At 44.0% G+C, this 21,021-nt stretch overlaps 1 protein-coding gene across 1 annotated transcript in view; it reads left to right on the forward strand.

Annotated features, from left to right (window-relative positions):
* CERS5 (ceramide synthase 5) overlaps positions 1 to 21,021 on the forward strand; it is a 78,142-nt gene that overhangs the window by 50,998 nt on the left and 6,123 nt on the right. Inside the window, exons 3-9 of the mRNA XM_054979010.1 lie at positions 1,548 to 1,678; positions 3,362 to 3,419; positions 4,517 to 4,567; positions 7,013 to 7,105; positions 11,484 to 11,612; positions 12,630 to 12,736; positions 17,770 to 17,926. Of these exons, the coding sequence (XP_054834985.1) occupies positions 1,548 to 1,678; positions 3,362 to 3,419; positions 4,517 to 4,567; positions 7,013 to 7,105; positions 11,484 to 11,612; positions 12,630 to 12,736; positions 17,770 to 17,926 (726 nt within the window). The remainder of the gene's footprint in view (positions 1 to 1,547; positions 1,679 to 3,361; positions 3,420 to 4,516; positions 4,568 to 7,012; positions 7,106 to 11,483; positions 11,613 to 12,629; positions 12,737 to 17,769; positions 17,927 to 21,021) is intronic.

Consider the following 21,021-nt stretch of genomic DNA (forward strand, 5'->3'; position numbering starts at 1 on the left):
TCCTTGGGGTTGCAGCTGGATTCTGGTCTGGAGTTGGAGTCTCAGTTCTCCTCAGTATCATGTAGTGCCTTTTTATCAGCTTTTTATCAATTATGGCTGTTCCTCAAAAAGCGTGATCTGGCCACTGCGGTCCATGCCTGGATCATATTCCGCCTAGATTATTGTAGGTGGAATATGATCCAAAAAATCATATTCCTAGGTTCTGGCGCTTACATTTTAAACAATTAAGATTTTTTCCATGCTGTGTTTAATATATTATAAAGGTTAGCTTGTTTACACCTGAGTGTAATGAATTTGGCAGCAATCCAAAAGAGTTGCTTTCACAAGTGCAGTATCACTTGCCCTTTACTACTTCAGTTGCCACAGCAGATAAGGCAAGCTGCTTTTAAACCAGAATTGTGGCATGCCTCAACAACTGTGGGAGCTGCACCATAAAAACTGCAGATTGGTGTTGCCAATGCATAAATGTAGAAAAACCATACAGGTTGGGCATGTATTTTGCATATAACAAGACCCAGATTCAGATTCTCACATCTCCAGTTGAAATATCTCAAATAGCAGGGCAAGCAAAGACCTTTGCTTAGGGCCCCAGAGACCCACTGCCATTCATAATCATTGTTACTGGGCTAGATAGCAAAATGGTCGTATTCAGTACAAGGCAACTTCTTTCATCTTTATATAAATTATTTTTGGGAGACCACAGCAATACAGTGACTTATTAAAGAGGATCCCTAATGTATTTCTATTGGGAGAGCTTCAAAGGAGCTAGAAGGCGGTGATGTGTGTGTGTGTGTGTGTGTGTGTGTGTGTGTGTGTGTGTGTGTGTGTGTGTGTGTGTGTGTGTGTGTGTTCAAATGACGATAGAAAAAAGAGTAATATTTGCAGCAAAATGGAAAGTGGTGAAATGCCCAGACCTGAAGGAATAGAAGAATAAATTAAACAAATATGCGACAATGGCAAAGTTAACCTCTTTTATACGTAATAACCCAACTTTAGAATATCAAGATAAATGGAAAGCTTTTTGAAATTATATAGCTGAAAACTAAGAACAAAATTAATCTAGCAAAGAGAATGATAGAAGGAGAGTTAGGTAATTCATGTCTATAATAAGAATGTTATTAGTTGATAAAAATTAGATATGAAGATAGATGGTTAAGATAGAATAAGATATTTAAATAGAATTGAAATATTAAAAGATTTAAGTGAGCTCGACTTAAATGTATATATGTCATTTTTATTTTAGATTTACAAGATTATAGTGTATATTTTATGTATGTATGTTTGGAAAATTAAATAACATATATAGTAAGCGAAAAAAGAAAGAAAAGTCTCAGAAAAATATATATGAAGTCTTTATGCAGATTTGTGCTTTTTGTTTCTAGAACTGAAGGTTTTAGCCCATGTTACCTTTCCAAGTACGATGATGTCATTTAATGTGGATAATGTGGTTCAAAGGATTGTGATAACTAGGTAGGAATGGCAGAGTATGTTTTGGAAGGTTGCTAAGGAATATAAGATTTCTTTACATCTGTTTGATTTCCTGCTAGTGTCCAGATGCAAGACGGTTAGAAGGTTTGTCAAAACAGCTAGATTGGGATGTCCGGAAAATCCAGCGCTGGTTTCGTCATCGGAGGAACCAAGATAAACCACCCATCCTCACGAAATTCTGTGAGAGCATGTAGGTTTGTGTGAAGTTAGGTTATTTCTGTTTCAATCATGCTTGATTTTCAAAGGAAGCGTCTTTGGCTAAAGATGACGTTACAATAATTATTGAATAAAATTGGCTAATTATGATGTGTTCTGTGGTGAAACAGGGCCTTTCCTCCCACTGGTAGACCCCGCTCTGCCTACCCCTTCCTTTTCGCCTCTGGCCAGGCACCTGAAGGGGCTGTCTCCCTTTCCTGTCTCCGGGTAGTTGCTGCCACCACTGTCCCTGTATGGGGTCCTGGTTAGCCTCCTAACCTCCCTCCTCTGCTAGTGGGCCCAAGCGGTTGGGGGACTATGTGGAACAGAAGAGCTTTCTTCCTTCATAAATTCTGAAAATCATTTATTTAACTTCTAACTATACACAGACAAATATACAGTGAACAGAAAGAATAATAAAACGTAAACAGAAACCCCGTACTCTATCTCCCTCATGCCCTAATTAGATGTTGTGTAGGGCAGGTACGATACTTCGGTACCTGGGGTTACATTAGATCTCCCTCTCCCCTCAGAGCCATCTCTCCCTCAACTCCTCAGCCACCAACTGTCGACTTCCAACTCCCCTCCACCAACTGACTCGCTCTCCCTCCAATCACATTCTACTCCAGAACTGGCCCCTCCCCTCTGCAGCCCATAGAAAGTTAACTCCACAAACAGAATGGCGTTTCTCCACATGCTCCATTACTCTTTATGCTCTCTTCTAATAATATGGTCTCTTTCTTTCCATGTTGTATTTTAATATTTTATTTCATTTCTGTTCTTAGTAGAGAAATTAGGATGTTTAGTATTTGCTGAAACAGCTCTTCAACCATGGTGGTGTAGCCCAGTATGCATTAGTCTACAATGAAGAGTTTGTGAAGAGACATGAGGTGTTTTCTGGCTCTTCTGGTTGTGTATCAAGCCCTCCCAGTTTGTTACCAGCCCAGTCTAAGTTTCTCATCAGTGCTAGTGGGCCACTGAAGCAACTGTCATTCTTGTTCGCTAGCCTTTAATCTTTATAAAGTTATTTTTGAAGTTATTTTTGAAAGCACTTCATGAATATTTCCTGAATTCATGTTTCTTTTCAGTCCCACTTAAATTTATTTTCTTACCCTTTTATGCATGGCCTCTATCTCTATAGTATTTGAGCATCTTTGCCTTCCTGCCTGCTACTTCTATGGCTTCTACTTCTCTTCCCCAATGACTTCTTCCCCAAGATACTTTCTTTAGGTGAGTGGGAGTCATGTTTGACCTGCATCAGTCTTTGCTTATGCTGTAGATTGTTTTAATGTACAACAGAGTATGTTTTATGAGAATCAGCTAGACTTCAGATTCTTTTGTGTTTAGACTGCGGAGTTGCTACTATGCTTGCATGTGCCTTTTTTCCTAATCTGTAACTTGCACAGTTATATATTTTGTAGCCACTCTTTAAGGATATTTAACAGATTCTAGGTTATAGTTGAGAAGCCTCTGAAATGCATTTATTTTAGTGAAGACCAAATCAAAGAGCATGCTGTTGGCTAGCATGCCCTGCACAAAGGATTGTAGATTTCAGAGTGGAATTCTGTGTGGGGGGTGCTAGACAGGGTTCTATTTTGAGTTTTTTCTCTGTTGCATTGCCATTTAAGCACACTGAGCCTTTTGTATGTTGCATTTATGTTCTGTTTTTCATTTTCAGGTGGAAGTTTACATATTATATAACTATATTTTTTTACGGGCTCAGATTTCTTTGGTCGGTGAGTATGCTTTTCATTGCTCATCTTTTGGACATGCTAGTGTGATTAAGATGAGAGATCATTTGGACCTTTGATTCTTTCCTAGAACTACTAACTAGACATGGACACAAACCGCAAAAACCCCAAACCATGCGGTTCGTGGTTTGTGGCATTTTCACGAACCAGGAACCACGAACTTCCACAAACTGGGGCAAGTTCACGAACCAGTTCGTGGTTCGTGGTAGGTTGGGTTTAAATGGCCGTTCCCTGAAGGGGCTGATTAAATGGCCGCTCCCAGCAGTGGGGAAATGGCCATTTAAACTGTGGGTGGGACTTGGCTGGCCGGCCAAGCCTCACCTGCTCTTTACATGGGCCCCAGCCAAGCCTTACCTGCTCTTTAAATGGGCTCGGAGCAGCGGGGAAACGGCCATTTAAACAGCGGGTGGGGGTGGCTAGCTGGTCAGGAACTCCTGGCCAGGCAGCCATGCCCTGCTGTTTAAATGATCAGTTGCTTGTCGGGAATCTCCCCAACAAGCAGCTGATCTGCGGGTTTAAATGCCCCTTTGCAGTGGCAGGGAAAGGGGCATTGCTGTTTTAAAATGAACCAAACGAACCAGTAGACCAGTACGTGGAAGTTCGTGGAAACGAGCTTCCATGAACCGGGGTGGTTTGTGGGTTTTTTGGGTTCGTATTCAGGTTTGTGCCCATCTCTACTCCTAACTAGGTTCCCAGTTCTCCATCTAGCCACATCCTTGTGGGACAGGAAAAGTAGCCTTTATAAGATTCTTCTTCACAGTGATGGTTTAGGTCGGACTCTTTCTGAACTGGACAGACCTGTTTTGGATTTGCTATACCCTCATTCTGCCTTCCTTGGGAAGGCCACTCATCCTTATCTTTTAGGTAGTGTGTGTTTTAGGGCATTGTATGCTGCACACACCTGTGCTGAATCACTTGGTATGTGCAAAAGCACTCTTCCCCCTGCGGGTGAGAATAAACAGGCATTCATTTTTGTGAATCCTCCATGTTGGCATTTACTGAGAAAATAAAACAAATCCTCTTTGAAGTAGCACTGAAAAACCACTCACAAAGATTATTCTTTCATTTTCTCCTCACTGTAGTCACCCTGGTTTTGGGATACGCGACAATGCTGGTACAACTACCCTTTTCAGGTATGTGTTGTCTTTACAGATGTGTGCTTGTGTGGTCCTGTATGAAGACAACTTGATATGAATGTTGGGGATACTATGTAATGCATTAAGGAATTGTTTTCTGAAGTCTTCCAGATTTTTCCAAATAGCTTTGCTCTTGATACTACCATTTGCCCCAGCGGTGCACATATGATATGTATGCAAGGACTTACCACTTCACCTTGATGGAGAACAGCTCCCTGGCAATGGAGGAGCTACCTGTATCAAAATAAATAGGGCATCCTGAATGCACAAATGCTTGTGTATCTGTTAGAGTATTAATGGAATACAGAACCCATGCATCGGCTGGAATTTGTAGAAAGAAAGATTTGTAGGGCTAGGACCAGGAAACTTGCAAAGAGAATGGCATGTTATAGATCCCATTATCAAACATTTTCCCCCTACCATACATTTGTCACTTCGTTATAGGAGGTGATGGGAGTCTATGAATATAAATCTATTGGTGTAGAAGCTTCCAGTACTTTGAGATTAGTGCTTTAGTACTAACCATAACAATGAAGGAAGCTTCCAAAGCAGCAGGGAAGATGTAATGGGGTGAGTCACTTTTCTCCTAGAGCATGACAGATCTGGCTCTGGACCTATGGATGGATGGATGGATGGATGGGAGATGAATGCCAAATAAATTGTAACATCTCCTGAAGAGCCATCTAGTAATAGAAAAATAGCCTCTGTGCATTTCTGCAGTTGTTCATACCCATGATTCAAGGCTTGAATACCTTATTTTACTTCCAGATTTCTGAACTTTGCGGCAGATGTTTATAATTTATTTTATTTTATGTCATTTGTAGTCTGCTTTTCTCATTGAGACGCAAGGCGGATTACATAGCGTGAGATTAGTACAATCAGTATCGAGGTCATTTCCGTACATTATCAAGGACATTTCCACAACAAAGTCATAGGATTTTACAAAGACGCGGCATTAGCAAGGATCCAATACAGAGCTGAAGAATTGCTGAAACAGAACATAAGCAATTCTAGGACTGACATTAGATAAAGATGAAGCACAGGTAGTATATAGGAGTACATATTCGAGCAACAGATAATATGCAAGGCAACATAATGGTGAAATTTGTGGTCCCTAACTCATTAGCGAAGCATCTGAGACCCCCTCCCTACAATACTTCCCTTCTATCTCAGAAAGCCTTTTTGAATAATTGGATTTTGCATCACTTGCGGAAAGGCAGGAGCATGGGGGCTCTCCTGACCTCCTCAGGCAGACCATTCCATAGGGTAGGGGCTACCACAGAGAAAGTCCGTGTACAGGCTGCTGCTGACTTCACCTGTGTGCAGCCTGGCACCTGCAAGAAACCCTGTTCAGATGAGTGAAACTACCATGGAGGGACATAGGGAAGTGAGTTGGGCTAAGGCCGTGAAGAGCTTTGTTTGTATTAACTAATACCTTGAATTGAGCACGTTAACTGACAGGTAGCCAGTGGAGTGACTGTAAGATGGGAGTGATGTTCACGCTCCTGCTAACAGTCGAGCTGCAGCATTTTGCACCAGTTGGAGCCTCCTAGTTAACTTAGATGGAAGACCAATGTATAATCTCTTTTCTGATCTTCCGTTTTAAAGTTATCGTGCCTAATTACTGCTCCTTTAGAAGAAATTGGCAAACCACCTGTGTGCCTTTCTTCAGGGGCTCTTGTTGATTGGTAGCTAATGTCCTGTCACATTTGAGAGGCAGTGGTGAAATGAAGCGTTCCAGTGCTCCGCTTTTTCTCTTCTCCATGTTTTCATACATATTTGAGGCTACTGCCTCAGGCAGAATAAAGGAAGAGCCCAGGCATGCTTTTCCAGACCTGCTCCCTAAAACTGCTTTTCCCTCCCCCTAATCAAGCAGTTGTATTCAGGATGGGGAAAGAGAGAGCGCTTATCCTTCAGTCCTACCACTTCCTGGTTTTGAGGAGGTAGAGAATGTCAATCACACTGCTCCTCTGCCATAACTCTGGAGCTGACTTCAGGAATTTGCTGCTTTGCCCCACCTCATCATTGCCTAAAAGTGCAGCTCATTCCTTTTCTCCATAGCCATTAAATTACAGGAAAAAGAAAAGGCACCTTTTTATGGATGTGATTGGGATAAGAGTTAAAGCTTTCCAGGGTAAACTGATCCCATTGCTCTAAGCAGCATTTGTTCCTTCTTATTCATATTTCAGAATTGAAGTCCAGTGACTTTCGCCACAGAATTTTCCCATATTAAGAACGAAACCATCCCCTATTAGTCTTGCTATGCCCTGGCTTATGTTTCTTCATGATGTAAGATTGTTGGGAACTGTTTTTATATGCATGTCAGTGTTGAAAGATTAAGTTAATAGTTTTCTCCTCCATAAAGTTGAAGAGAGGATTTCTTAGAACCACTTAGAGAAGTTGGATAAACTGGTTAACCAAGATTTTTCTTCTGTTTTTCAGCCCCTAACTTCTAGCCTTTATTACTATTATATCATGCAGCTGGCCTTTTACTGGTCACTTACATTTTCGCAGTTTACAGATATTAAGCGAAAGGTAAGAGCAAAAGCCTTGTGATCATTCCCTATGCTTTTCAATAAGAAGAATCAATCTGTGCCTAGCAATAAAATGACTGATTTGTATCTTTGATTAGAAGGCGGACCTCAAAATGCAATTTGGGATGCATGACCTGTGCTCCTGAGATGCTGAATTGCCAGTACCTTAACATTGGCTAGTGGGATTGGGGGACTAAGGGCCACACTGCACATTACTTTTTTAATAAGTCAGGTCTAGGTCCTAAATGGGGCAAATAATGTTACCTGCCAGGCCGCTTTGGCTTGGGGAAATAAGCACTTCGGGGAGCCAGGAGGTCCTGCTCCCCTGCACACTTTAGCCTTAGTTTAAGCTGGTCCCCTACAGTCCTTTAAAAAGCTGTTCCCTGCAGCTGCTGTATGGCTTTGAGGAAGGTTTTAAAAAGTCATGTGTAATTCGGTCCTAAGGGTGCATGATAGATTTCTGCATTCTTCACTAGGCATGTTGAAGCTTAACTAGACCCCCAGAAACACTTTTTGTTTTATTTTTTTGCAAAGCAGGTGTTTCCCCTCAGTCTGAAAATGTCATGGTGAAAATGTGCTGAACCAGCTGTCACTCCCGTCTACAGTATGCTGTAGTCCTAGTGTGCATTTGGTACAGTGCCGTACTGTAAGGGCCAGATATTGAGCCAGCCCTGAATCTTGTCTAGGTAGATGAACTCTGTGGTCTTGTAACTCAGTCTCATCCCTCCCATCCTAGTCCATAGAGCTTCTTCAATCTAGGCACGCTGTCAGTTCATTGTTGGTCTTCTGTGCAGTCCCACATGCTGGAGGATTTTGTAGCTTGAAAGTTCACTAGAGGGCGTTCGATGCCTCCCGATGCAGCTGTTTTCTTGCCAAAACAGCCTACTTCTGGGAGGCACGGGGTCCTCTGCCCTCAGTTCCTCTTTTGCCACCAGCATGAGAGGTTTGGTAGCATTTAGGAGGTTCACGAGATCGTGCTTCTTCGTTCTTTCTTCTTGCTTTCTTCTTGCTTTTTCTTCACCTGAAAGAAGAAGAAGAAGAAGAAGAAGAAGAAGAAGTGAGTGATGGCTGAGAAAGTTCTTTTCAAATGCTCCTCGAAATGTAACTCCAAGATGACCAGGACTGATGGTCATTCACTCTGTCTTTTCTGCTTGGGGGAGGAGCACGATAGCCAGACTCATAAGATCTGCCAGGGTTTTACTCCAAAAGCACATGCAGAGTGGGCCTCCTGCTTGAAAGTGGCCCTTTGGGAGAAGGCAGTAGCGGCAGCAAACTCGCAGCCTAAAACCGCTAAGGCGACCCCGGCCAAGGGTGCTGTGGAACAACCAGATCCGAATCTGACTCCAACTACTCAGAACTTGTTGGAACCGACAACATCTCGGATCAGAACTCCCTCCATCTCCCAGGAACCATCAAGCCAGTCCGACTCAGGTCAGATCCAAAAGAAGTGCCCTTCGGAGTCAAGGTCACTGGCTTGGTCGGAACCAGCTACATCCTGGATCTGATGCTCGAAGTTGAAAGACTCGATCCAACCCAGGGAACCAACTCCATCACCATCACAAGCGCAAGGGCCGGATCTGACCATAGTACCGACCCTGCCAGAACCACCCAGAAAAAAGTAGTCAAAGTCTAAATTCACTAGCAAGGAAGCTAGCAGACCCAAGCACATGGTGGACTGACACTCTTCAGCCGTGGAGATCTTGGAACCACCCAGGGCCCCTTCAATCGGGTCCAGATCCCCATCTATCGTTTCCTCTGAAGAGGAAGGGGAGATACTGAGAGCCAGACCAACCCAACACAGCAACCATGCCCACTCAGGTGCTGTTCACACAGGCGCTCTTTAAGGTACTACCAACAGATGCCTAGGCACTGCGATGCTGATCAGCGAACCATTCTGCACTGAGTCTGTTTTCTCACATGGCTCTGAACTCGGAATCGGTAAGCAGGCCACATTCCATCCCAAAAGCCAGACCCTGCTGTTTATGGAAGGGAGGATAGCCCAAGTGGCCCCTCTGAACCATCAGGCTTTGGGTGAGACCAGCAAAGGGTCACCCACAGATGACTTCAAATCCTACTCAGAACAATTGCAGAGGATGGCTAAGGCACTGGAAATTAATATAACGTCCACGGATCCTAAACCCAAGGACAAGATACTCCAGCACCTTTACTCAGGAGCCACCTCCAGTGTAACATTCCCTGTCATCGAAGGGTTTGTTGAACTGATGGACTCACTGGATATGAGAAATTGGCAGCGCTAGGAATAAAAATCACCAATTACACTGCTATGATTGGAGTATACAAGATTTTCCTGTGGGGAAAGGCGGCCTTTCATGAGAGACTGCCAGACGATCAGAAACCCTTGGCAAAGGTGAGCAGGGAGGAAGCCCTACACTTGGTGAGATATCAGATTAATGCAGGTAGAAATACAGCTGATGCTGTAACCAGAGTATTAACATCAGCAATTGTGTTAAAAAGGCATGCGTGGCTGCAATCCACAGCTTTACCAGTGGAAACCAGCAGGTGGATCTAGACACTGCTGGACCTTATAGCCTCTACCACAGCGATCATATCCCTAGCCAGGTTACATATGAGGGAACTACAACTATAGTTTATATCCGTTTACTGGGCTGTAGAACATCCTTAAGAGAAGTTGTTTAGTATTCCCAGATGGGTCCTCGGGAGCCTTCACTGGTGGCTGGTGGACAACAATCTAATGACGGGCTTACCATTTGGTTCAATCTGTACAGAAGTGACCATTACCACAGACTCCTCCACATCGGAGTGGGGGGCACACTGTGGAAGCCTTGTAGCTGGAGGATGGAGGAAGAACGTTCCCTACACATTAACACGCTTGAGTTAAGGGTGATACATTTTGCCTTAATCTCCTTCTCAGATGTGGTCAGGGGCAAGAACGTGCAAGTGCTAACAGACAACAGCCCAGCTATGTTCTATGTCAGGGGTGGCCACACTTGCTTAATGTAAGAGCCACATAGAATAAACCTGAGATGTTTGAGAGCCACAAGACGAAGGAAGGACGGATGGATGGATCACAAAAGCAGAGCCACACAATCTTAAAGCAAGCACATGTCCTCTGAAGCAAACGCACTCCCTGCTCCTCCATCCTAGCTGTCCCTCACTCACTTAAGGGTGAGCCAGTCCTCTGTGCAACGAATGGGGCTTCCACCCATGCGAAAGCACCCCGGCATAGGCTGCGCTTCATGCCATGAGTGGCTCTCGCCAGCTGCGCACTTGCCTACTCGGGAGTAAGCCAGCAAGCAGAAAGTCTTGGGCCACCTCTGGCTTGGCGCTTCCCCACCACTTCTTCACTCCTTCCTTTCCCCTTCCCCCCAAGTGCCCTTCCTGGGTGCTCACTGCGAGTGCGGGGCTGGCCAAGCGTGGTGCCTGAGGAGCACCTGGCATGGAGAGGGAGGGTGGGCTGGGAGGGTGCCCTGGCCCCACCCCTTCCTTGCTCCAGAATTGGGAAAGAAAGGGGGAAGTGTGTTGGGTGCAGAGATTGGGAGAACGGCTGGCTTGCCTGCCCGCCCGCCAAGGCCCCGGAACTGGCTCTGCCCCTTAAAAGAGTCTGGGGAAGGGGCGAGCTTGCAAGCCTCCGGGAGCCACCAAATGTGGCTTGCGAGCCGCCATTTGGCCACCCCTGTTCTATATAAACAAACAAAGGGGAATGACATCACACTCCTTGTGCCTACAAGCCGTGGCTCTGTGGGAGTGGGCTGTAGAACACGGTGTTTACATACAGGCAGTGCATATACCAGGCATAGAAAACACCCTTCCTCCCCCAAAAAGCTCTGATTTGGAAAACCCTGAATATAAGTGACCTACGTTTATGTAACGTCGGTAAGGATTGTAGTTTATGTTGTGCTCCGTTCAAGGTTTTTATTTTTCTCTTTGTGGCTGAAACAGTAGAGAAGGGGATTGATGTCCACATAACCTCGTTGAAGTGTGTGTGGGGCAGGGAGGACTGTGATCCACAGGAGAGGATTGCATATTCCTCCCTTTTCTTAACAACTCAACCCATCCTCTCCCTTTTCTCTCTAAACATTTATTAGAGTTTGAATCCACATTGTCAGTTTCTATTAAGGATTAGAAATGTTGTCATTAGGAAGAAAAGCATAGGTTCCTAAGACTGTTATTGATGCATCAGTTTTGATTCACTATAAAGTGATGGCTGTGCAGATTTATACACTACATTCAGTAACAAAAGCTCTTCTGGCTTCAGAGCGATCAGCTTCATGCTGAAAAGAGTTCCCAAGTGCCCGCTAAACGTCTCTGAAATCCACATTACATTGGGTGGTTCTCTTGTTGTGTTAAATGATTTCCTTGGTCTCCGTAGCTGCCTCATGCTTTTGTCTTCTTTTCAGGATTTCTTGATGATGTTTATCCACCACTTGGCTGCAATTGGACTCATTACCTTCTCTTATATTAACAACATGATACGGGTAGGGACCTTGGTTCTGTGCCTTCATGATTCAGCAGATTCCCTGTTAGAAGTGAGTACGTCTCCTTCCATTTGGTTTTGCTGCCACATTTGTCCTAACGACATTTCATCACTAGTCTCATTTGTATCCAAATAACTTAGGTACATTTTGTGCAATTTCAGTAAGAGAGAAAAAAATTGTGTTTGATTGGTATGGTTGTGTATAGTCTTAAAGATGAGTGCCTTCATCATAATAACTAAATTACCAGGTTTGAGGTATTGCTTCTAGTAGATGTCTCTCTCTTCCAGTATACAAACACTTTAAATGGTACTCATGTATAACAGAATGATTTGGTACCATAAACTGAGAAAGGATCCTTCCCAAACATTCCTAGTATCATGGGTTGTAAAGTGTGACACAGTCTTCCTATGAAATTATTGTCCACTAGCTTGGAGAAGTGCAAACTCTTTATCCAACAAGTTCTACTGCAACTCTTTGCTTCGGCAGGCTTTTTGTGTCCTTTGGTTTCTTCCCCTCTTCTTGTGGTTTACCTGACATATTTTAGACAAGAATGAATTCTATCTATGATTTATCTTCAATCTTAATTATATTCAAGACTCATGCTCTTTCTTAAGAGAGACTATTATGATAAATAATACAACCATATGTTATTCATGCTGAATATCATAAAATAAACAATTTCGCATTCCCCTCAGCCTCCATTTTCCAACCCCTCCCCATCAGATTTGATACATAAAACATCCTTTTTTTCTTGCTAATCCATTCCAATTAACATCTTCTCATGGTGTGCTTTAATATCTGTTAAACACACACCACTTCACTCGGGCATTCTTACGCTTATTTCCTTCTTCTGTTTTCTCTATTCCTCTTGCTTTGCGTGTCTGGTCTCTTAGACCATAAACTTGTGGACAAGTCTTGTGTCTTTTTTTAGTTGTTCTTTATATAACTCATAGTTATTTCATATGCACTAGATGTAAGACTCATGTTGCCTTAATGTTCTGCTTCCTAAGTGATGGAATTTATTGTGTTGGCAGCAGGAGTTTCTCTAATGCTTCCCACTTTTCCTAGGCAGCAAAACTGGCCAATTATGCCAAGTATCAGCGACTGTGTGATTCTACCTTCATTCTGTTTAGTGTTTTCTTCATTGTTACTCGTTTGGGGATTTTCCCTCTCTGGTAAGTATCTGGGGGCGAGAGGCTTCCTGACTGGGAATGGTACACAACTGGTGGGCTGTGCAAGGGATCTGGGGGACAGTTCTGAGTCCATTGTGTCCAGAACCCAAAGTGAGGTGTCTGTAATTCAGCAGCTGCCTTCTGTAGAGGTCCTCAAGGATGGCAGTCTCTGGAGGAGCATAATGAACAGGCAGCAGCCAGAGGGTGGGCACAGTAGAGGTAAGATACTGAAATCTCCAGGCTCTGGGGATGGCATATTAAAAATGTGCTTAGAGTGGCAAAATAGCTAAAGTTGGCCATGAGAGGGACATTCAGAGTTGCACAGTGCCATAGGAACTTGTATGTATGGGAATGGGTTGTTCTTTCTTGATTCTCTGCATTTCTATAATGGCAGTGGATGCTGTACAGCTGATTCTTGTTTTCTGGTAAACCAGGGCTGTAAATGCAGGGCTGTATTTCACTGGCTCCCTTGCAGTATTGTGTTTTCTGTGCTTTGGGGGAGCTGCCCAGAGGCGTTAATGTGGATTGATCAGTTTCACGCTGGAGCTCCAGATTCGACAGTCATCAGATGTAGAGAGAAGCACAGCATTCTCTCTCATCTCCCACAGTGTTGGTGATTTTGAACTTGGGATTTTGTTACAGACGTTTCTTCAAGTTTTACAATGGACATCACTGTTGTTGTGAAAAGACTGCCGCCCACTTGATACTCATTCTCTTGAGTAAATTGCTAGCTGCATGTTAGTGAGTTTCCCTGTGATCATATTGACTCTGCAGGAGTTAATGTTCAACTGGATGGATGAGTGTTGCTTTTCTTTTTTTGTTTGCTTCTTTTTGAAAACCATACCAAGCCTTGCTTCATTCTCACTGGAAGAGTGTTGCCGTAGATTCCTCTTTCTGATAAGTAGGTTACGGTGTCTGAACTAAGGGGAAACACGATAAAGTGGCCTCTTGATAGCTTTTCTTCAGCAGGTGTTCACCTCATGCTTACTGATCCTCTCTAGAAAATCTGACGAACTTCTGGCCCTTTCTCCAGTCTTCCCGGTCACTATTACTGCTTGCACTGTTTGCTGCTGCTGACCTGTCCTGGGTGCCATGATCCACTAATGATCCACCATGAGCACAAGCGACAGGGCAGCAGAGGTGCTGTGCGTGTGCATGCTAGTATACCCTAAGCACAGTCAGTATTATCTTGGTGTTCACACTTTTGCTGTTGGAATATTTGCATTGTAAGAGGAGAACCAGGTGTTCCCAGTTGGTTCAGAATCCTTCAGCTCCCAGGGGCACTCCACAGTGAAGCTCTGATTATTGCTCCAGGGGACCAATCTAATGATCTGGTATCGGCTGTTTCTTGGATTCACACTGAGAGCTTCTGTAGCTAGAACTATGAGGACTTAAACTAGGACAGTGAACTGTGTATCTATCTATCTGTGCTTCCATCCAGTAGAGATCCACCTTGGTCTTCTTGGTAGCTTCATCCCATCTCCAAACTTGCTACTGAACTTCGTATTCAGGCCTTTACTGTCTCTTGCACTGAGAATGAGGGATCATACTTGCTGCCCTCTCTCTGCTTTTGATTGCTTGCTACTGGGTAGTATTTCTCCATTCCCAGCATATCTGCACAATGCTATGCAAAATGAATATCTCTCTGGGCTGCTTACTCATGCCATCTTCAGATCTGATTTAAAGGGTTTTTCTAAGACAAAAACGGTTTTGAAGTAAAAAATGCCTTGAATGCTGCCTTGCTCTTTTCAGAGGAACGCTGGCATTTGTAAGTAAATTAAATGTCTTGGGCTGACTCCACTTGCCATTACTGGGCCATGATAATCTGCCTATATTATTGTTGTGTCATTCAGCAAACCCTTGCTATGTGTTAAGGGAGCTGGTGAATCTTTAATGCAGTTTCCACTGGCCTTATTGTAATTCCCCAGTTTCTTGGGGAACCTGTTTATCTCAGATTACCGTGGGAGGTGACTGTGTTCTTCCTCTGGGTGCAAGCTATGTAATGCCATACTGCACTCCTGAAATTACAGTCTGTTGCTTCATGTATAAGCCTTTCTCCCGTTGGAAGTGGAAAAGTCCCTTGTCTGAAATTCAGAAGGTAAGCTTGATAATGAAGACCAGAGGGAGGACTTCAGCTAGCTGTAATGGGCTTCAGTTGCAAGAGCTCTGAATATCCTCTGTTTTTTAAAAGTCTCCCTTAATCTAATTCTAGTATTTTCTCTGCTATAGCAAGGTGTGGCAGGATAAGTCATACTTTATCAATATGAGCCTTCCCTGGTAATAAAGCAGTATAACGCATTTAAAACACAGCTCAGTTTTCATGGCTTGAGAGCTGGCAGATTAAAGGAGGAAGGAAGCAGAGACACCTGGAATGCCAGGGTCCATGGGGACCCTAGCTGCTGTATTGGTGGAGCTCAGTACATCTCAAGATTTAAATTTCTGAGACCAATCTGTATAAATGATGCTTCTCAATGAAGTTGCCCATCTCTAAAACTGTAATTAAACAAACAAACTCTGAATTCAGTCCATTTATAATTACTGGACGCAAAAATGCTCAGAAAATACAATAACTCTATAACAAACATTTAACCTGGGCAGACCATGCACAATTTTTAAAAATGAGGTCTTTTTGGAGAAATGGCCAAAATCATTGTTAACTTTAATAATCTGCTTTCCATGGTCATAGATCCAGAGGAGTTAGCCGTGTTAGTCTGTAGTAGCAAAATGGCAGAGTCCAGTAACACCTTTAAGACTAACCAACTTTACTGTAGCATAAGCTTTTGAGAACCACAGTTCTCTTTGTCAGATGAATGGAGGGTATGAAGAAACTGGCCAGATATATATAGGTGGTGAGAGGAGGGGGGAGTAGATGCAAATCAGTTGCTCATGATAATGAGATCAGTTTGCTTCTGATAATGAAATCAGTTACTTCTGATAATGAGATAACCATTCATAGTCTCTATTCAATCCAAGTCTGACTGAGTCAACTTTACATATGATTTCCAGTTCAGCAGCTTCTCCTAGCCAATTCAAACCCATCTAACGTATCATCAGTGATCTACAGCCCATCTTGGAAAATGATGCCTCTCTCTCACAAGCCCTGGGTGGAAGACCTCTCCTTGCCTACAAACAGCCCCCCAATAGGAGTTTACCTGAAGTGGGAAAAAGATTTGGAATAACTCAAAACCTGACGCAGCAAGGCGCTTCATATTTGGGTTGTCAGAATTGCTTCGGTATGCTTCGTAATGATTCGGAGCATATTGAAGTGAGGCCCCCCCTGAGCCCCCTTTCCCCCAACCCCACTTACCTTTCCTGAAGGCAGGAGCCGGCTCCTCTGCTGCCCAGCTGGCTGCAGCGGCCAGCTGGGCGGCGGCCAAGGCCAGAGCAGGCGCTTTTGCCGCCACAGTGGCCAGCAGGGTGGCGGGGAAGGCCAGAACCGGTGCCTCTGCCACCCGCGCTGCCGCTTCCATCTCCACAGCGGCCAGCTGGGTGGCGAGGAAGGCCGCAGCTGGCTCCTCCATCACCCGCGCCGCCACCGGGATGTCCCAGGTAAGTGGGGTGGTGGTGGGAGGGAGCTCTTTAAAAAGGCCCCAAAGCTTCCTGTAGCGACCCGAATCACTTTGGGAAGCTTTGATTCAGTATTTCTGAATTGAGGCCATCATACTGGCCCTGATTTGGAAATACCGAATTTTTACAAATTGGGCCCGATTTGGTTTTTTTACAAACCAGGAACCCGAAGCGCACACCCCTACCCCTCAACCTTAAACGACTTCTCACTAACAACCATGAATTGTCTAGCACAGTACAGGTACCAGACCCTGCAATTGTCTAGCAGAGCACAGGTACCAGACCCTGCAACAAACCCAGATGCCAACTCTGCCCTCGTATCTACCCAGGAAATATGATTACAGGACCCAATGGCGTCAACTACACTATCTCTGGCTCTTACAGCTGCTCATCCTCCAACGTGATATATGCCCTCATGTGCCAACAGTGTCCATCTGCTCTGTACATTGGACAAACCGGTCAACCTCTGAGCAAAAGAATAAATGGACACAAATATGACATTAAAAATGGCAACATCCAGAAACCAGTGGGAGAACACTTCAATCTACCAGGACATTCCATCAAGGACTTAAAGGTCACCATAGTTCAACAGAAACCTTTCAAAAACAAAATCCAACGTGAAGCTGCTGAATTGGAATTCATATGTAAATTTGACTCAGTCAGACTTGGATTGAATAGAGACTATGAATGGTTATCTCATTATCAGAAGCAAACTGATCCCATTATCAGAAGCAAACTGATCCCATTATTAAAAGCAAACTGATCCTGTTATCAGGAGCAACGATTTGCATCTACTCCCCCCTCCCCTTACCACCTATATATATATCTGGCCAGTTTCTTCATGCATCTGACGAACAGAGCTGTGGTTCTCAAAAGCTTATGCTACAGTAAAGTTGTTTAATCTTAAAGGTGCTACTGGACTCTTTGCCATTTTAATAAGCTGTAGGCCATGTGAAATAATTTTGGATTTCGCCAGCTGCCCATTGAAATTTCCATACTTGTATGGATGGAATTAGGGAAGGATGCAGTCAAAAGAATGAACTGGATGAACTGGGAGGTCTGTGATCTGATCTTTCTGGAGTTTTAAAAAGTTGCAGCCTTGTGTCATCTTGGCTCAAACGATGGCTGTATGATGGGGAGAAGTTTAAAAAAAAGGAATGCCTCTCTATAATGGGACTCTGCAGTGGAGGAGGCGCACCATTTGTCCATCATTTAGAAAGAGAATGAACTGGTGAGCCTTTCATCCCTTGGATCAACTATGGTATACAAAAACAGTGTAGAAGAGGGGAGGAGAGAGCTAGTGAGAAGCCTCTGCCATTTCAGGGATGTCTGCTCCCATGTTAGGATCCCTAAGATTCTGTGAAGGAAAAACTTAATGGCACAGTCAGTTGGGTTCCTAGTGAGAAACTGTGGCCTGTGAAAAATGACTGCAGCAGCCAGTATAACAAACTCCTTTCTTTATGTTGCAGGATACTTAATACAACTCTGTTTGAAAGCTGGGAACTGATTGGTCCTTATCCATCATGGTGGCTGTTCAATGGACTTCTTTTACTCATACAAACTCTACATGTCATCTGGTCTTTTTTAATCCTTCGTGTTGCCTACAAGGCCCTAGCACAAGGAAAGGTATGGCTGGCTAGTTAGATTTTGCTTTTTTCTTAACTGCCAAGGCATCTCTGCTTTGGTTTTTTATCTTCTGAATAAGTTCACAAATGCCAAAGAAGAGAGGGCTTTTGACAGTGATTTGTGACTTTAATTTCCTTGTCATAGCTTTGTCTTTTTGTCACCAGTAACATGCAGGTTCCAGTCTCTCAATCTGTGGACACTTAACCTGGAGAATGCAACTATGAATAGAAAAGACACTTCTTTCTACAAACCTGAAAAAAGCCCCAGGTTTGCAGAAAAATCTGAAATCTTAATAAAAAAAAAATTGGAGAGTTAACCCTCCCAAATAGAAGCAGCACCCATAGCTTTGAGAAAAAAATGCATACTGCAGTGGCCATTGTGGGGGTTGCTAGGTAACCACACAAATATTACCAACCTTCAAACTTTGGTTTCTGTCAGTAAAAGGCAGGGTAAGGGGGCGGGGCCTTTTGAGACCTGTTTTGGCCTTCAAAGGAGGACTCATCAGCGCCAGGCCTGACAGCAACCACTGGTCCAGCTGCTCACAACAGTTCAACAGCAGTCACTGCATGAAAGTTAGAGTGGTGTAGTGGGCAAAGTTTCAGATTAGGATCTGGGAGATCCAGATTTGAATCTCCATTCTGCTTTAGAAGCTGATGACCTTGGGCCAGTGACACCCTCTCAGGGTTGTTGTGAGGATGAAATAGAGGGCAGGAGAATGATACACACTGCTTTGCATCCCCGTGGACGAGAAAGGCAGGATATAAATGAAGTTAATAATTATAGCTGAAGATGAGGGGCAGATAAAAGATAGGTTGGCTGGCGGGTGAGAAGGAAGCAGGGAAAGGAGAAGGAGATGAGGCTGCCAGAAGGGAAGGCAGGGGGAAGTAATGGGGGAGGAGATAAAGGGGGAAATGAGTTGCCCCTTCAAGTTCTTTTGCAGGTCCCCCAATTGTAGTTTAGAATTTCTTGCAAGGGCTTGGATTGGGGGGAGGAGTAGAAAGTGAAAGGCGTAGACAGTGAAGTAACTTGCCACCTAGATTGAGAGGAGGGATACAGTACTGAATAGTATTGAAACCCCGCCACCCACTAACTCCTAGAAGCTCTGTCCATCCCCCCCTTTGACTTCTTGAATCTACTGCAGACATTCTGTACTTACCCAGATTGTCCAAATGTTTTTCTCACACCTCTGAGTGCCAGAAACATAAAGGTACAGCCTAGACCCGTCAGCAGTTTTGCTGATGGCAGAGGTCAGGCCTCCCAATGAGAAGCGCTGAAGCATGTCACATATTCAGTATCCTCTCTGCTGGAGCACAGGGTATGCTCATGCTTGACTGAAGTGGCAAATAGTCAGGGTTCTGACACCAGTATTTACAGTGCTACCAGATAAACCTGCCCTAGCTAACAATGTCGGGTGAACAAGGTACCAGGAAGGCTGTGCTTACCAAAACAAAACTATGTGTCAAAGGGCTGGATTATGTCACCTATAAAAAGGATTCAAATCAGTTATTCATAATGTCTTCTGCTAGTCCTGAGGAGGTGTGCAGTGCTACGTAGGACTATACAAAGCATTGAAAGCCAATCCCCTTCTTGAAAATAATTCCCAGACTGCCAAAACCTTTATCATTGCAAGAGTACTCATAGCCCTGGTTAATGGGAACTGAAACATTGTGCTACATTTGTGGAGTGCTCCGTTTTTAAAAAAATAATTATTTGCAGGTTCATGGCAAGGTTATCCTGAAATGAGGAATAATGCTGTGTTGTAATTGTCTAACTTAGTAAGACAAGACGTGCACATGTCCTTTGAGCAGGCAATTCTCTCCAATGTGCTTCTCTGGAAAAGTTCTATTTCTTTCTATTAACTACCATAAATAGCAATCTTTAACTCTAGGAACTGAACTGATCTGGATGAAATTGTTAGCTCCTGACTTGAACCCTGCTAGAACTCTATATCCAAGCACCAAAAGTACCTTGCTCTGAACTGTTCCAGCCACGGTGATTGTTTTGGGCCTGTTTCTGCAGTGCCACTGAGCATAGATTTAGGGGCCTTTTAAAAAATTGGGAAATCCAAACTGGGAATACTGAACCAAAGACAAAAATTGGTATTCCCTGACTACGGAATTGATTTTCTGGTTTGGTAATACAGCAGAAATTTGGTGAAATTCGGCCATTGTTTCCCATGGGAAACTCAGTCTGGGGGCTGGGGAGGTTCCTTTTTCAACCAATCCTCACCAAATTTTCAGGGAACCTACTCCTGACTGTCCTTTAGAGACCCTCCCAAGTTTCAAAAAGATTAATCCCCGGGGACCAATTGTATAGGCCCCCAAAGAAGGTTCCCCCAGCCACACTCCATTATTCCCTATGGGGAAAACATTCTCGGGGCTTTCCAGGGGGCTGGAGGTGGCATTTTTCAAGAAAACTTCACCGAATTTGCAGGGGTCTACTCCTGACATTCCTCTAAAGGTCCTCCAAGTTTCAGGAAGAGTGGACCTTGGGGACCAATTCTATGGGCCCCTGAACAAGGTGCCACTCAATTGTTTCCTATGGGAAAAATCAAAGCTGATTCCCACTGGAGAAGCACACTGTGGCAAGGATGCCATGGTCAAGGCACACACCCAAATGCAAGCTGAGCTCATCCCAGAGAAAGCCCAACAGAACCAAGCTGAAGAACTGGAATGGAGTCCACCCAGAACCAAATTGAAGCAAGGGGACCAAGATCACACCAGAGAATCACACCCATTCCATCCAATCCAAACTGAAGCAAGCAACACTGTTAGATCTTTGCCCAACAGAGCCAGAGTCCTTCATAGCAGCCAGGCATTGGGTTCAGCCAGTGGGGAATCACCACAGAGCAGTAAGCGAGCAGCACCCAGCTACAAGCACAAGGCATTCCCTTGTTTCAGTTTGCTTCTATTGGGCGAAGTTCTGGAATTCTGAAGAGAATGGAGGAGGGAAGGAAAATCCCTGGTTAGTAGTAGTCAGATTAGCTCTTCAAGCCTGGAAGTAGAACGTTTGCTTAGCCACAGGGGACATGCTCTTTTTTGTGTATGCAAGGTTTGGTGGGGGGAGAAGGAACTCTAAATGTAGGAAATAGGCAA

This window comes from Eublepharis macularius, chromosome 4, assembly GCF_028583425.1.
Source record: "Eublepharis macularius isolate TG4126 chromosome 4, MPM_Emac_v1.0, whole genome shotgun sequence".
NCBI lineage: Eukaryota > Metazoa > Chordata > Lepidosauria > Squamata > Eublepharidae > Eublepharis > Eublepharis macularius.